The 18309-nt window shown below is 43.3% G+C and overlaps 1 protein-coding gene across 1 annotated transcript in view; it reads left to right on the top strand.

The window, feature by feature from the left end:
* Positions 1 to 18309, top strand: part of SLC5A1 (solute carrier family 5 member 1) — a 79518-nt gene that overhangs the window by 19269 nt on the left and 41940 nt on the right. Inside the window, exon 2 of the mRNA XM_019643037.1 lies at positions 5434 to 5505. Coding sequence (XP_019498582.1) covers positions 5434 to 5505 — 72 coding nt within the window. The remainder of the gene's footprint in view (positions 1 to 5433; positions 5506 to 18309) is intronic.

Raw genomic sequence — 18309 nt, 5'->3', positions numbered from 1 at the left:
GAGTGAGGGAGGAGGAGGAGGAGGAGGAGGAGGAAGACCAGAGGGTGGCCTGGTGCTGGGAAGAGGGAAATGCATATGGCTCTTCTTTGGGACTCTGGGGACACACCAAACCAGAGAAACTTGTTCTTAGCAGCCTGAAACTTGGAAATTTCACTTGTGACAGACTGTGGCACACCCAGTAACTAGAAGAGGAGGTGTTTTAAAAGTGCAAATATTCCAGCCAATCTCAAAGGCTTTCTTGGAGGGTGGCAGGCAGAGCAGGAGGCTGCTGTGCCAGCAGGTGGTTGAGTCAAAAGACTTAAAGGAGAAGAGGGTGGATATTAACCCTTCCATAGCCACAGAGTATTTTTTAAGGGTAAAAGGAAGTATCGATTTTTTTAAGTAATTGGAGAAAACAAATATGACAAAAAGCCTCCCCAAGTGTTCCAAAAGGTCATTGTGGATGACTCGTCTCAATACCCTCAGCTTCCCAGAAGTGTCCAACTAGGAGTCAGGGCGCTCAAGTTTAGTACCAGCTTTGACATGGTTCCGCCATGGGACCTTCGGTAACCTGTCTCAGCCTCAGTTTACTCAAGTGAAAATGGGTACAGCCTTACCTAGGTTGTTGTGAGGATTTGCAGAGATGAATCTGAAAGCTCTTTACAGATGCTAGGAGTCTTTTAAAATACTGTTATCATTTATGAGCCAGGCCCTGAATTATTTTTGTCCTTTTAAGTAAAATGGACAAAAGTGGTCAGCTGAGTAGGACATCTTGATGAAAAACCATGAAACAGAGAGGGCAGGAAGGCTAGTCCCCATTTTACAGAAGAGGAAATGGAAGCGCATGTGGTAGTGATTTGCCTGAGGTTGCAATTCATGGAATTATTCCTGGAACTCAGGTATCTGGACTCTTGATTTCCATGGCACCGGGTACTTTGGCACTTTGCCTGCCTTCCTCTCTCACCTCTCACCAGCTTATAAGTGCTGGAGCCAACACATGAATCCATCATTTGCTGGCTGTGCTGTACTGTCTGTTTTCCAGACAATCATTGAAAATCTCCATTCCCTTAGCCAATCTCATTTGAGTCCTACCAGTCCTGCTGATTTACGGTGTTTACACTTTTCAATTATCTGAATCAGAATCACTTGTCCTGCTAAATGCTACTTAATGAGCCTGCTAGTATTTGTCTACATTTAATCTTCCCCCATTAATCAATGCTTCTGGACTCTGATCATTTAACCTGCTGGATTTCTCCCAGTTTACATTTCTTTTTCTTTTTTATTTTTTTCTGTTGGAGCATCAAGAATGGTTTGGTTCAGGGACAGACATCCTGACTCTTGCTTGATCTCTGGATTGTAGAGACAGAGCAACCCAGCCCACTGTGCTTCCTTAACTTAGAAAAGACACAGCTAATTGTTCCTCTGTCCCCTCCCACCCCCCTCTCTTCCAACATTGTTGTGTTCTGTTTTATCATTTTGCAACGCAGCCTCATTCATTCATATTGGGGCTTGAGCTTATTACTTCTTCAGTATGTATTTCCATTTCCCCCCTCCTCCCCCAACTCTCAATTTGTTTCTTGGGGGATTTTATATCCCTTTAGACTGAATCTCTGACCTTATTCTTTCTGGAATATGCCAGGCGTTATTAAACTACTGTTCATGGGCCAAACCTGGCTCATAGCCTATTTTTGTATGGCTCATAAGAATGGCTTTTACACTTTTAAGGGGCTATAAAAAACAAGGCAAAACAAGAATATGTGGTAGAGATCATATATACATCACAAAGCCTAAAGTATCTACTACCTGACCCTTTTAACAGACGAAACTTACGGATCCCTGCCTTATTCAGTTGTTTGCACTGATAACATCACTGGACGCCTGAGTAGCAATGGCTCCTAAGGGAACCCAACCTTTCCATTTTACAGATGAGGATCAGAGAGGGTGACCAGAAATCACTCAGATGAATCAGCACCAGAGCTGGGACTAGAATTCAGGTCTTGTGATGCCAAAGGCAATGTTCTTTGCACTCTCTCAGCTTCCCCCTTCCCTAAGTCACTTGCCTCTCTAGGAATACCCTCTCCATGGTCCTTATCACCACTTGCATTGCTGTGGCAGTATCCTGGTGGTGCCAAATTCCTTCTTTCCTCACACATTTTCATAAAATGAGGGCCTACAGTTTATCTAGGCCAACCTTCTTCATCCTATGTTCAAGTCTCTTCTTTAAACCACTTCACAAAATCATCTTGACAAGTTGTCAATGCTTCACTAAAATACTTCCAGCAGGAACTCCTCCAGTGACCCCATTTCCATCTCTGGACAGCTCTGACAGTGAGGAAATTCTTTCTGGTATTGAGCTCAGATCTGACCTCCTGGAGCTTCTCCCATTGCATCTGGCTGTGCCTTATGCAGACCTAGCAAGCCTGTCCCACTTTACATAAGACGGTAGGCCTTACTTGATCTCTTCTCCAGGCCCAACATTTCCAATTTCTTCAGCTTCAAAGGTCTGAAGTGCCTCCCTCTCGCTCAGTGATATTTTTTATTCCATTGAGGAAAAACAACAACAACAACAACAACAACACGTGGGTCAGTAATTGTGCTTCTTTGGCTCCTGTGGCTTGCAATTGTGAAACATTCTCTTCTAGTTGCAGGGTGCACAAGCAAATTTAATGGCGTGGTTTACAAAGTGGGGTCTGGAACTTGAGAGCTTTCCTTTGAGCATCCCTTGTTTACAGAGACAAGTGTTTTTCCATTTGTAAGGAGTGAACAGCCGGAAGGAAGGAGGCAGGGTACATGAGCTGCCATGCATGCCCCAGGAAGCACCTACTGAATGCTGCTGACAGACTGTTTGCACAATGCCTACTTGGGGCAGAGGGGGGTTGTTGTCCATCTCCTGAAGGAGTGTTAAGGGTGGGATAAGGGGGAAGAGTGGAGCTGGAGGGAACTGGGAATCTCATGCATTTAACTTTTTTACTGAATGTGCACCACACACAAAGCAGTATACTAAGCATTATTGGGGAATTAAAAATTTATAAAATGATTACCATCATCAGGCTAATTAACATATCCATCACCTCACATGATTGTAATTATTTTTTTGGTGGTGAGAACACTTTAAGATCTACTCTTTTAGTGAATTTAACTATACAATACAGTATTATGAATTATAGTCACCGTACCGTACACCACCTTTCCAGAACTTATTCATCTTATAACTGAAAATTTGTACCTTTGACCAACATCTTTCCATTTTCCCCACTCACAGACCCTGGCAATGAATATGTATATCAAAACACCCCATTGTACACTTTCAATGTATACAATTTTTATTTGTTATGTATACTTCACTAAAGCTGGAAAAGTTTGTAATACGATAACACAAAATAAAAAAATTATAAGAGCCTAGTATGGGGTATAGGTAGAGTTCTCTAGATGTTCACAGGAGAGATAATTTTTATTTGGGGGGAGGAGGAGGAGACTTCTGTGGGACAATGTCAGATGAGGCTTCATGGGGAAGGTGGCATTTGGAGGGTCCTTGACGGATAGGTGTGCAGGGTCTGGCTTGTGGAGATGAGGGGGTGGCATTCCAGAGAGGAAAAGACCTGGTGTAGATATACCTCCCCTCACCTTTTATCCATCCCCAACATCACTCCTGAATTATTCCAATTTCCCTAGTATCTGCCCTCATATTCTTCCTCTAAGCTCTTTATTTTCTAAGACCAACTTGGAAAGTGCCTGGGCCCCAAGCCCACTTTTTCTGACCCCTTCAACCCTGCCTGGGGGGTAATCAAACTTCTTCAGCTTCAGAATGACCTTCAGAATGGCCTTTCCTTGGCCAACTGCAGGAGCCTGAGTTCTTGGGACTTATTTCTGTTTCAGTGCTCCCTACATTCTCTGCTCCTGGGGTCTGTTGGTCTTCTTGCTAGTCCCAGAAAAACTACTAGGGAGGTCTCCAGAATATGTCCTATGGGAGTTCAGAAAGACCTGAGCTGTGATCTGCCTGGCACAGCCTAGTAAACAGAGGTGTGTAACAAATCCGTGTTGAGTTTTTGGACACATGAATGGCCCTGCTCCCTAAAGGACAAGGTTCAGTACATCTTTGCAGTCTGAGCATGCAGCAATGTGCTCTGTGTAGCAGACATGTTTGTGGAATGAATGGTGAGTTTGTAAATGTCACCATTGGAGGTTAATTCCTTCGGACCAATGATGCTCTTCAGTTTCAGGGGTCACCTATGAAAACACAAATGCCTCTGTCAGTGCTAAGTCATTATCAGCCATTAGCATTTTCAGGGAGATTAGCAGGCTTCAGCTAAGGGAGGCCCCTTGACATAGAGAGAGAAAGGGGAAAGGATACCAGGAGAAAATGCTGTCCCCATTTTGTGCACAAGGACTGTGTTTGGGCCTGAGCTAGACCAGGAAAAAGCTGAAGGTTCAGAGGCCATGTTCTAAAGGAGCTGTGAGAGGAGCTGGTGGTCATTTACTGAAACTGCGTGTCATTCTTCTCCTCATAAATCTTCAGTGGCTCCCTACTGCCTTGGAACAAAGCTACACTTTTTAGCTTGGCATTTGAGGGTCTGCGGTCAGCCCCACTTCTCAACCACTTTCTCCCTTCATACAACTCAACCAGGTTCACCACACAACACTATTCACCATTCCCTCCTCCCCACACAGGCGCGGTTCCACCTCTGGGTCATTGCTCATGCTGTTTGACTAGGAAACCCCCCTTTCCTCTGACTAGGAAACCCCCCTTTTTCTTCAAGACTTGCTGAAATGCTACCCCCTCTATGAAATCTTTCTTAACACACCCCACTCAGACGAAACTTCCTCTTTCTTCTGTGTTTATAATAATAATCATTCCACAGTATTCATAACATATTGAAAAGCAATGCTTCCAGGAAGCTCATCCCCAAAGGGGAAAGTTTTGAACTGAGTTTGAATATTTAGTCTTTTGTGTAATATTTAGTACGAATGCTGTGCATTCCTAGAGCATCCTTCCTTTCTCCCTCCCTCCCTTTCTCTCTGTCCCCACCTTCTTTCTTAGCAGCATTATTGAGATATTTACATACCTAACCATGCTTTTAAAAACTACAATATGTCGTTAGGCACCTTGAGTATGCTTGTAAAAAGCCACAGATGTTTCCATTTTCCCTTATTTAACAGAGACACAAACAGATCCAAGTGGAGTAACTTGCTCACAGCCACACTGTAAGCTCATTGCAGAGTTAGCACTAGGGCAAGCTCTTTAAACCCGAACCTCAGTCTCCAAGTCTGTCAAAGGTAGGTCCCTCCCTCCTTCACCTGAGTGTACTGGGCTCCAGGGAAGTAAGGAATGTGGAAGTGTTTCAGAGAGTCAGTTGGGTAGAAGAAAGTGTAAGTATATGGAGAGGTGTGTACTTTTGGCTGGCAAGGTCACTCTGTTCTAGTTTTCTATTAAACTTTTGACCCTCTCCTCCTCAGGCTATGTTTTCCACTAATCGTGGGACTGTTGGAGGATTCTTCCTGGCAGGACGAAGTATGGTGTGGTGGCCGGTAAGTTTTCTCTGCAATACTGTTTACTAAACTACAAGATTCCCTGTAGGAGGCCATATTCTTCTCAACTTGGGGACACAGTGATTCTTCCTTCCAGTCTTAGATCCATGATAATGGGTCTCATGCTCACCAGGTATCCTGGGCACCCTAATCTCTTGGGGTCAGGAAATAGTCTTTAAATAAATAATGTTTGGAAGTCTTCAACGGATAAATAGAGGAAAAGATTGTACAAGGTTGGCAGTGAGGAGACGCAAAAAGAGCACACAGACCAAGGAGATCTGGGACAAATCTGAGCTTCCACTTCTGTATCTATAAACTGAGGGTGGTACAAGATTTCCACAGGGATATGAAAGACAGTTCGGGGAATATAATCAATAATGTTGTAAAGATTTTGTAAGGTATCAGATGGACAATTGTCTTATTAGGGAGACCACTTCATGGGCAGTGTAGGTGCCTGACCACTGCACTGTACACCTGAAGCTGAAGCTGAATAATATTGTATGTCAACTATCATTTACTATATATATAGTCATGGGATGTGGAGTACAGCATAAGGAATAGAGTCGGTGGAACTGTAACAGCTATACACGATCTCAGAGGGGTAGTAGATTGGGGGAGGGGAGTTATCACTTTGTGAGGGGTATAAATATCTAACCATTATATTGTTTTGTACACCTGAAAGTAATAAAATAAATAAATAAATAAAACGAGGGTGGCAATATTTAACTTCCAGGAGTGTTGTGAAAAGTGGACACCTCTTATGAGGTGGAAACTAAATAAATAGTAGTGCTTTTGCTACATTTTTTGCTACTTTAAGTCCCATGGTAGTCTATCTATCTGTCCTGCTCTGAGAGCCTGACAGTGCCTGATACACAGAAGGCCCTCAATAAATATTTGTTGAATGGATGGAGGAGGAGCCCCTACTGTTCCCAATTACAGTTTTCCTCATCTCTTGGTGGATTTTGTATTTTGTAAACTGAAGAGGTGTTTTTTTCTGACACTTGTATGTGGGCAGGACTGTCCCACTCGAAGGATATGTGCATGGATGGAAGAGAAACCGGGAGGTCCTTTCCATCCTATCAGCACAGGGCTCTGGCCTGTTTATCCAGTTCAGCCCAATGACCATTTCGATCCAGAGTTCTCACCAAAATGACTGGTTGACCAAATTGGCCAAATTCCTTGAGCTTAAGATACAAGTAAGACTGGCTGGTGAAAGAAGGGTTAATGAAGCATATATACAATGAAAAGAGAGTGACAGCTCTGAGTTGATTGGAGGAAGAGAAGCAAGAAAACAAACCCACTGTCACATACAGCACAGAGAGAAGTTAGGAGGAAATCACACCACATTTGGCTTTTGACGTGTTGTTTTTAGATGGATTTTAATCACTGGCATCTTCACAATTGCTTGGGTTACCCCTAAAGTTATTCTTGCTTCACTATTTTTTTTTTAAAACCACATTCCGATTTTTAAAAAAATTTTATTGGGGAACAACCATGATCATTGGTTACACATTGCTTTCATGCTACAATGGCATAGCTGACTCTTTTAGGGAGGGTGCAGCTCACAGTGGCCCATGCAGGGATCAAACCGGCAACCTTGGTGTTATCAGCACCACTCTCTAACCAACTGAGCTAACAGGTCACCCCTCTTGTTTCATTCTTAAGGAGGCCAAGAATACTGGGCAGAGGCTTATTTCTGTGTTAGGTCCCTCCTGTTGTCTCTCCTGACACCATGTATGGGTAAAGGTACACACATTCCGATGCCTCCTTTCTGTTCTTTGTCAGGGCTTTTGTCTTCTCATGCTTTGGACTTTGGTGATTTACTAAAAGCTGGTGTTGACTAGGCAGCTCTGACCACAAAGTTCAAGACAAGGCTGAGATAGTCCCTCTGGAACTGTGCTGTCCAATATGGTAGCCACTAATCACATTAGCTATTTAAATTACGATTAGATAAAATTAAAAATCTCTTCCCCCAGTCACATTAGCCATATCTCATGTGTTTAATAGTTGCATGTGGATAGTGGCTAACATATTGGACAGGGCAGATCTAGAACATTTCCATCAACGTAGACAGCTCTGTTGGACAATACAGATTTCAGGGCCAAGGCTGGTGTGAAGTCTTTGTAGATTTGAGATTTGCTGAATTAGATAGCTGAATAGGCCCTTGTAGTTTACTTTAGTTATTTTGAAAACAAGTGCACCCCCACCCCATCTAATGCTTCAGTGTCCCCTACAGTAGACCTGCCAAGCACTTAATGCAGCCCCAGTTTGCATCCAACCCCGTATTCTACTCCCCCCACCCCTGCTATGCCAAGAATCTCATATCTCTTCATGTACAATTTCTAGGGCTGATTTATTGGGGTTCAGATCTTGACTTCCAAGCTCTGGGTCTTGGGGAAGCCAATGGGAAAGGGGAATAAGCATGGGGTAGAACCACCTTTAAGAGATATGCATTGTAGGCTAGGCCTGGGGACACCTCATACCTTAACCAGAAGTGATGTCTCTCTTCCTGATAATGCCTAGGAGTGGGTCTGGGCTGAGAGTTGGTTGGTGAGAGGGATTAGCCCCACCCAAAGCAGGCAGGGTTCAATGGTTCATGTAGGCTTTCCTGTGAGTGGTATTTTCCTTACTCATGTCTCAGGATTGGATTATTCTAATCCAACAGAGAAACATGCCATCATTCTTCTCTTCCACAGAAGTCCCCACTTCCTTGATGAGGCTGAAATTCAACTTTTCTTCCTCCAACAATAGTTTCCATCTAAGACTTCATGAGATTACATCAATGGTTTCTAAACCTGCTCATGTGTCAGAATCACCTGAGTATGCTTCTTAAAAATACAGATTCCTGGGCTCCACTCCAGACCTATGAAATTAATTAAAAAAAAACCTTGGAAGAAAACCCCAGGAATCCACATTTTAAAAATGCTTCTCAGATGCTTGATAATTACTGGTTTGAGTAGATCCTTATCTATTTGGTCAGAGATACTGAAAATACGACCATCTGTTAAGGATGCTGGGGACAGGGTGGGATGTGTTTGTGATTTGTTCTTGAATGAGGACACAGTGTCCTCTAAGTCTCTCCTAACTCTAGAATTAATTCTAGAAAGTTCTGTAGTAGAGCGAGCATGGGCTTTGAAGTCAACATATCTGACCTGCCACATTTACTAGTTGTGTGACTTTTGGGCAAATCACTGAACTTCCCTGAGCTTCAATTACTACCTCTATAAAATAAGAGAGAATAATACCTGCTTTGGAGGGTTCTTGCCAGGATTAAATGAGATAATTAAATGTACAGCACTCAGCACTGTGCTTGGCAAGTGCTCAATGAATAGGAACATTACAATATGGAAAAAAACACTAGGAGTGCCAAGGCCACCCCCTAGCTGGCATTTGTCTGGTGCAGACAGCATATCATAGAGGTCAGTAAGTGGAAACTAGAAGTTACGTGAAGCTGTTTTTGTATGAATAAATAAACGTGATTTATATGTATATTTATTTATAGTACTATAAACCATCAATTCCAGCTACACATTGACCACATTTTAACATCTTTGAAATTGGCTCGTGTGTTATGTAATCGATCAGTTAGCATGCCACAGTTTGAGTGGCAATGTTTTTTCTTGCTTTGTACTACATGGTATATCTTAACAATAGTTGGTGTTTTAGATTCTGTAAAGTATGATTATAATTTAAAGTAGTAGTTTTAACTACATGTTTCCTGGGGCTGGCCGAGTGGCTCAGTTAGTTAAGAGCGTGAGCTTTGAGCAACAGGATCGCTGGTTCAGTTCCCACATGAGCCAGTGAGCTGCACCCGAACTGAGCTGCCACTGAGCTGCCAACAGTTAACAGGATGGCTCTGCTGGTGAGAGTGCGTGCTCCTAACAATAAGGTTGTCGGTTCAACTCCCACATGGGATGGTGGGGTACACCTACCCGCAACTAAGATTGAACACGGGAACTGAACTGCCCTGAGCTGCCCACAGGCGGCTGGATGGCAACTGGACTTGGGGGCTGAGCTAGCTGTGCCCTCCACAACTAAGATTAAAGGACAACAACTTGAATATTCCCCTTCCCCAATTCCCCAACACTGTTCCTCTTCCCCAATTCCCCAATAAAATCTTTAAAAAAATAATAAGTTTCCTACCACCCTTAGGTGCTACAGAAATGCCTCAGGGGCTGCCCCAGCAACCTGACTTCTATTTATTTTATAAAAGGGCAACCTGCTAAGACTTTATTTGAGAACACGTTTCTGCTGACTTACAAAGTTTAAAAACGGTTAGTTTAAAAGACCAATAAGCATGGTGGTTTCTATACTAAAATTTAAAATGGGTTTAAGACACTATTGCAATACTCACTTGAAAGAAAGTGTTGAAGGAAAACCAGCATGAAAGAAAATGCCTATCTAAGTTCGTTGTCTCCAAAATTGAAAAATAATTTGAATTGCATCAAACCTATACTTCTAAATTTCCCTTTGTATCAAAATGCAAAGTCAGTTTAAGCCTGTTTGTCGGCCTGGAAGTTCATGACTGGGTTAGCAGTTCTCAAACGCACTAGCCTAAGGAGAGCATCACAGGGCCACAGGCATCTGGAGCTGGCATCTCTCTCAACCTGTGACTGAGGCAGAAACCCTCTAATGGGACCCTTTGCCCCCTCCACCTGCCTTTGCCTCCTACTTTGTGCTGTAGGAGGAGTGAGCAACCAGAGAAGCTTCAGAAAGAGAGTATCAGGGGATTTTAGGAAGGGAGGACTTGCATTCACCTTGGATTGATATTCATACATCCCCGATAACAGCAGGAGGAAATCAGAGCTTGTAAAGTCTGAAAGGAGATTGGACAGAGGAGCGGCCCTTTGGGGATATTCCTGGGGACACTGGGGATATTGAAAGGAGCGGTTGTAACCTATAACAGGTGAAGAATCAGGAGCTCTAGAAAAAGACCCTGTTCCCAAAAAATGGTAATGAGGCCAAGAGGGAGAAATGGTTTGCGCCTTGGCCTCGGGATAGAAGTGAGGGACAACCTCCCCGCCCCCATTCACTGGGAGGGGGGTTGTCACTTTGTGAAAAGGATAACTATTGCATTGTTTTGTACCCCTGAAACTAATAATAATAATAATAATAATAATAATAATAATAATAATAATAATAATAAAGAACTGATGATACTTACAAGACCAAAGTTGTGCTCAAAATAAAGTTTGATGGGACTTAAAAAAAAAAAAAAGAAGTGAGGGACAATTGGAGAGGATGAGCAAGGACTCTGGGGCTGGGTTACAAGAGGCGTCAGCTCACACAGGGAGCCAGCCAGGTAGGCCCACAGACGCCTGAGTCACATGTGAGGCAAGCCAAGCCATCTGAGTAACATGAAACCATGAGCTATACCTTTCGTAACTGTGGGCTGGTTCATGGCCCAGGATTCCCTTTTTCTATGGCATCATGGTTTGGCACCTGTCACAAACAGCTGCCTGTGTGCTGTGTTGTTATGATTATTTGGGGATGTGGGAGATGGAAAAACAGGAGTGTGAGTCTGGAAGGGGAAATTCCCCACTCCTTGGCTAGTGGTACCAGAAATTACTCGGAGAGGTGGGGCCCTAGGTACACAGCCCCGTGGAGGGCTCTTGTTTGGAGGAGAGTTTGGTCACACATACCAGAGCCAGCTCCATGAGAGCGTCTGGATATAATGCAGCTGAGCCAACCTTTCAAACCCCCTCTAACACAGAAATAAGCATTCCAAAGGGAGTGGGCACCTCCCCAGGAGCCACAGGACTTGGCTTGTCCCAGCTTTGTGACATTGGGCAAATTATTAGCCTCTCTGAGTCTCAAAGAGTCTCCTCTGTATCAGGTAACAGTCAGATTGAGGATTCAAAGGCTCTCCCAGGAATAAAATTCTAAGATTCCACACCACAGAGGAGGGAACAAGCTTGAGGCAAATGGTTGCGGGCATGCTAGTCAGTTCTTGCTAGCAAAGGTCTTGAAAATGGAATGACTGTGTGTCTCTCAGTAGCCAGTTTCTTTCCTTCCTTTATTATTAGAGAATCACCAGAGAGGAGTATATCAATGCGGTTCAGAGCAATGATTGACAAACTTTCTCTACAGAGGGCCAGATAGAAATTTTTTTTAGAGGCTATACAATTTCTATCACTACTACTTAATTTTGCTGCTGTAGCATGAAAGCAGCCATGGATAATACATAAATAGATGTGTGTAGATGTTTTCCAATGAAACTTTATCTACAAAAACAGGTGGAGGGCCAGATTTGGCCAGTAGACATTCGTTTGTTGGCCCCTTGTTTAGTGTGGGCTCTGGAGTCAGGCTGCTAGAGTTCAAATCCAACTTCTGCCCCTTACCAGCTGTGTGACCCTGGATGAATTACTAAACATCTCTGTGCCTTACATTTGTTATCTCTATAGTAGGAATAATAGTACTTATTTGAACTTGTTGCGAGGATACACACACAGTCTCAGAACAGTGTCTGGCACACAGTAAACTCTCCAGTTTAATTCTTTTTATTTCAACTGGAAGCTTTTGAAGGAAGCTTTTGAAGGATTGTCACATCCCCTATCTGATTGAATCCTCAGTGATCTAGCAACAACCATGATTAACCACATGAGTTACCCAAGATCACACAAGATATCAACAGAGCTAGGCTCTCCCTGTTTTTCTGGTTATTCAGGTCCATTTTTCCTCATCCTTTGAGATGGAAATTTATGAGATCAATAAGTATGGTCTAAAGGTTTATCTGAAAACCAAGGCATTCTTTCATTTAGGGCTGACCAGAGACGGTGTTGGAAATTTTCCCTGGGGAAAGAGGACAGCTTCTCACACTTCTTAAAACTCTCTTGAGTAAAATGTGTCTGATTGTATTTTTAAGTCTCTAAAACCTAATGATCAGATCAAAGTCCAGCCACTTAGGATGCTATGGGAGTGGCCATTGCATCCTGCAAGAGCCCGACAGGCCTGAGAGTTAGGTGGGAACTCATAAATGAGAGAGAAAGAGCAAGAATAAGGCAAATGGACATGGGAAACGCAGAGAGCTCACCAAGCTAGCAGGGCTCAGGAAGACGTGAGACGGGAGGCAGACAAGCACTTGGCCTTCATGAGCTTGGGTGGAAGTGACCACCAAGTCCAGGTGGCCCTCTCTTCCTGCTCTGATTACTTTCCACTTGCATGTAGCTATGTGTGCTTTCCTTTATTCTAGGTAGAGCTAAGCGTATGTTTTTCTTAATCTTTTTTTTTGAAGATTTTATTGGGGAATTGTGGAAGGGAACAGTGCTGGGGAGTTGGTGAAGGGGAACATTGTGTTTTTCCAGGACCCATCAGCTCCAAGTCAAGTTGTTGTCCTTCAATCTTAGTTGTGGAGGGAGCAAGCTCAACCTCAAGTCCAGTTGCCACTTTCAATCAAGTTGCGGGGGGCGCAACCCACCATCCCATGCAGGAATTGAACTGGCAACCTTGTTGTTAAGAGCATGCACTCTCACCAGCTCAGCGGCAGCTCAGCTCGGGCACAACTCACTGGCCCATGTGGGAAGCAAACTGCTCAGAGTTCGTGCTCTAACCAACTGAGCTACCTAGCCGGCCCCCTCTTTTTTATTTTATTTTATTTTTTTATCTCTTTCAACAGCTAGTCCAGGGTCTTGCATCTAGCAAACACTTGACAAATATGTTCTGAATTAAAGAAATGAGAAGGAGAAGAGGGCCATGTCCCCAGACCCTCGTGCTGGACCCCCTTGTTGATGTCACCAGAAACCTCAGCTTGTGTTCTGCTCTTCAGTGTAGTGGCTGCACAGCATAAGCAGTGGTAAGAATTCAAGAGGTAGGAGAGGGCCGGGTCCGAGTGAAGCCTGCCTTCAGCAGTGTTCCACATCTCTGTTCCTATGTACAGAGAAATTTTGTTTTCTTCATGATAGTAAAACTGGAAATGAAAGCCCGGCCTGAATCAGAGTGCCCATTTTCAGCCCACATTGGACCCCTTGGTAAAACCTGGTGTAGCCATGCTTCTTCACTGCTTAAAATATTTTATTTTTTTCAGTGTGAGTCAAGCTTTTATAAACCTTGGCATAGATATGTATCTCTTTTGTGGTGAGAGTATTTTGCTCAGTATGCCAGTGGCTGCCTTGCTGTTGAATGACCTGTTACCTCTCATCTCCTCCTTTTTTTCTTCTACCACCTCTTCATCTTTCTTCTCTTCCCCTTCCTTTTCTTTCTTCTCTTCCTCTTTCTACCCTCTGTTCTCCCATCTCCCCCTTCCCCTCATTCTTCTCCCCCGCTTCTGTCCCTCTCTCCTCTTTCTCTAAGATGGGGCCACTTCCTTCCCCATTCTTCATGGCTTAGCCTCCCCCTCAGAGTTTCTCTGATTAATGCACAGCCACTCACCACCCCATGTGCTCCTTGTGTTCCTAGGCATCAGCTGATGGGTGTGTAGCCAAGCTCCTGCCATTTATTTAGTACCTAAGCTCCTGCCTTCTTCTTTCCGTCTGGCTGCCCTCCCACCATCTTCTAACACAGGAGCACTAATGCAGACAGAGAAGGGAAAAATAAATTACAAACATGCACCACTTGATGACATGGATATGTTCTGAGAAATGTATTGTTAGGTGATTTTGTTCATGTGTGAATATCACAGAATGACTTACACAAACCTAGATGGTCTAGCCTACTACACACCTAGGCTGTATGGTCTATATTGCTCCTTGGCTATATATATAACATGTTACTATACTGAGTACTGTAGTACCAGTAACACATTGGTAAATATTTGTGTATCTAAACATAGAAAAGGTACAGGAAAAATACAGTATAAAAGATTTTAAAATGGTACACCTATATAGGGCACTTACCATGAATGGAGCTTACAGGACTGGAAGTTGCTCTGGGTGAGTCAGTGAGTGAGTGGTGAGTGAATGTGAAGGCCTAGGACATTACTGTCCACTGCTGTAGACTTTATAAATACAGTACACTTAGGCTACACTAAATTTATAAAACAACATGAGATCAAATCAAGCACAAAGAAAATGATGCAGTCAAGAGATGCAGAAAGGTATGAGGCTGCTGCCAGTGTAACACTGCATACTGTTTGACAGCCAATTTTTTTTTAATAAGTGGAAAGAGTACACTCTAAAATAGCAATAATATGTATATAGTGTAGTAAATACATAAACCAGTAACATAGTCATTTATTATCGTTGTCAAGTATTATGTAGTGTACATAATTGGACATGCTACACTTTTGTATGACTGGCAGTGCAGTAGGTTTGTTTACACCAGCATCACCATATACACGTGTGTAATGTGCTACAACATTAAGAAGGCTACAATGTCACTAGGTGATAGGAATTTTTCAGGTCCATTGTCATCTTATGGGACCGCCATCTTAGATGGTCTGTTGTTGACTGAACATTGTTTTGAGGTGCGTGACTGTGTAATAAACATTCCTAGTTGATTGAAGGCAGAAGAGTTCAGAAACTATCAGTTAAGATGAATTCTTTGGATTATTCATGTTAAAAATGCATCTGGGGTTTCTCTGTCTACCACTGGCATGGCATATTTTGAGTCAGCTGTATGTATCTTTTTTGGGAGTGAACTTAATATCAGGGAGATGATTTAGAGTTGAGATCAAGGAAGGGTATGGACTCTGGAGCCAGGCTGCCTTGGTTTGAATCCCAACTCCACTCATTCCTAGTTTTGCGGTCTTGGATGAGTTACATAATATCTCTGTGCCTCAGTTTTCTCAACTGCAAAATAGAGATCATAGCACCTACCTCATAAAGTTGTTTTGATTATTAAATTAATTAATACATGTAAATCTTTTAGAATGGTGTATAGTTAGTATTTCCGAAGGTGACTATCCTTATTATCATTATCTTCATTATTATTGTATTGCACCTCTAGATCCTCCTTCTTTGTTTTGTTTTGTTTTTAGCTGAGCCATCCTGCTACCTGTTGGCAGCTCAGCGGCTGCTCAGCTCGGGCTGGACTCGAACCGCTGTTGCTCAGAGCTCAAACTTTTGAGCGACCTCTTAACCAACTGAGCTACTCGGCCGGCCCTAGATCCTCCTTCTTAAACTGTGAATTCAATCATTTATCCATTTACGTATTGCTATTCTTTCTTTCTACATCTACATGTTGATTATTTACTATGTGCCATATTCTGTGTTAGGTGCTGGCATATGTGTGTGTGTGTGTGTGTGTGTGTGTGACATACAAAATACATCCAAAATTACAAATAACGTTAAGTGTTAAGCAGGAAATGTATTTGAGTCAAGGGTGGGAAGGAAGGAGAGGGATCTTTCTGAACCTACGTAAGAGGTCCAGGGAAGGCCTTTCTGTGGACTGAGCATTTAGACTGAGACCTGAAGGACCAGAAGGAGGCAGCCATGTGAAGAATGGGGGAAGAGAAATGCAAGCAGAAGGAACAGGATGGTCAAAGGCCTGAGGCAGGGAGAAGCTTGGAGTACCTGAAGAACTGAAAGGGGGCCATTGTGGGGGAGAGATCGTAGGTATCAATCAGGCCCTTTGACTGAGGGTCCCCCACGTTGATTATGATCCCAAAGATGAGCCCATCTGAATTGGTTAGAAGGTTAGTCTCTAACCTCCTTGGCCTATAAATGCCAACAGAAGACTTTATCTGCCTCTTGTGCCAACAATCTGTGGGAAAATACCAGCTTTGGCAGTGGTTTCCTGATTTCCTGCCTCTTTGGCTCTTGGGGCAAGGAGAAATATTTTTGAAGATAATGAATGAAAGGCACATATTGTCCATGGAGGGACATGAGATGACATATAGTAAACAGAGATTATAATGACTCTGGAGCAAGGCCTGTACCTAAATATTTACCCAAGACCCAGAAATAAAATATTCTGAATATACAAGCTCCACCTCCTCTGTCCCAATCCAGGAAGTGTGATCTCTGAGAGAAGGCAAGGGTCAAAGTTTAAACCTTTCTAAACTTCCCCTATAAAAAGATACCTTAGGAAGGGCATCAAAATGCTAATTCAGATCAAAGACCAGTTCCCCAGAGGAGAAGGGAGGAATCTGAAATACAAGTGTGATGTAGGCATGCACATGCTGTTCCTGAATTTTCAGTGAGATGGGTAGAGGTGGGTAGAGGTAGACTCTACTATGTCCCTTCAGGGAAGTTCAAAGGAGAATGCCTAGGGAAGAGTGAAAGTCAGCATGGTACTCTGGTCCCTCCTTCTGTTCCATGGACATTGGTCATGTTGGGCTGTGAGACCTTGTGCAGATCACATCACTGCTCTGGTCCTTAGTTTTCTCACCTGTACAATTAAGATAAGAATAATACGTACCTCACTGGCTGTAATGAGATTGAGATAAGATGAAGTGAACGGAGCACGTGGCACCACACTTGGCCTAAAGGAGGCTCTGTAAAAGTTAGTCATCCTCTCTCACTTTCTTTTTTTTTTTTTTTAAGATTTTTGTTGGGGAATTGGGGGATGGGAACAGCTCTGGGGAATTAGGGGAAGGGGAACAGACAAATTGCTGTCCTTTTGTTCTTCAGTGTAGTTGTGGAGGATGTTGCTTCACTGGCACAAGTTGGCACCATCATTGCAGTCTTCCCAGGCGAGGCAGATCAGTCGCCGGCTTCTGGACGGCCGCTCACACTGGTTGCTGGCTACACACGGTAGCCCCATGGCAACCCACTGCAGCAGGGGCTGCAGCCTATGCCGTCACCGGCGACTCATGGCAGCCCAGCTCCAGGTTGAGCTGTTGTTCAGCATCTTAGCTGTAGAGTGCAGTGTCACTGGCCCTCATATGTGGGATCTGAACCGGGGCCCTCTGGCGTCCCAAGCCAGCTCTTAACCAACGCGCCACTCAGCTGACCCCTCTCTCACTTTCGCTCTCAAAGCGTGGTACCCACACCAGCAGCATCAGCAAGACCTGGGCTCTTGTTAGAAATGCCAACTTTTCAGTGCCACCCCAGACCTAGTGAACCAGAAACTGGAGGGGATGGGGTTCAGAGATCTGTTTTAACAAGCCCTCCAGGTGATTCTGATTAGGATTTAGCAAATAAAAGTACAAGATGTCCAGTTAAATCTGAATTTCAGACAAACAGTGAAACTTTTTCCCCCCAATCAACTGCCCCCCCGATATCATGCATATCTATTACAATTCCATTGACTCCACTCCCCTCACTGTACTCCACATCCTGTAACCACATATATATCAAATCTTAGTTGACATACAATATTATTCAACAGCAGCTTCAGATGTACCATGCAGTGGTCAAGCCTCTACACTGTCTATGAAGTGGTCTCCCTAATAAGACATGAGTCCATCTGACCCCTAAAAAATATTTACAATATTTTTGTAAATAAATAAACACTATTGATTATACTCCCCAAACTGTCTTTCCTATCCCTGTGGCAATATTGTAATTACTAATTTATGTTTTTTCGTCCCTTCCCCTTCTCCCTCATCCCCACCCCCGTCCCATCTAGCAACCATCAGTTTTTCCTCTATGTCTCTGATACTATTTCTGTTTACAATGCTTGTTTATTCAGTTCTTTAGATAGTGAATCCTTTTTTTTAGTATAAGTATATCCCATGTAATATTGGGACATGCTTGTACTAAGAATGTATTTATTTATCTGAAATTCAGATTTTAAATGGGCATCTACATTTTGAGTCATGCTAAAGTTTGAGAACCACTGTCTGAGGATATCTCAAGGGAGGTGTAGCACAGCCCAGAAAAGGAATGGGAAGGAGGACCCGAGATATCTTGGTATCATTCCTTAACAGAGAAGACAAGAGTTGGGAGTAGAAAGCCATCTCCAGAGTGATGGACATTCTGGGTA

This window comes from Hipposideros armiger, unplaced genomic scaffold (assembly GCF_001890085.2).
Source record: "Hipposideros armiger isolate ML-2016 unplaced genomic scaffold, ASM189008v1 scaffold_75, whole genome shotgun sequence".
In the NCBI taxonomy this organism is placed as follows: domain Eukaryota; kingdom Metazoa; phylum Chordata; class Mammalia; order Chiroptera; family Hipposideridae; genus Hipposideros; species Hipposideros armiger.
This window is presented reverse-complemented; position numbering and strand designations above follow the sequence as displayed.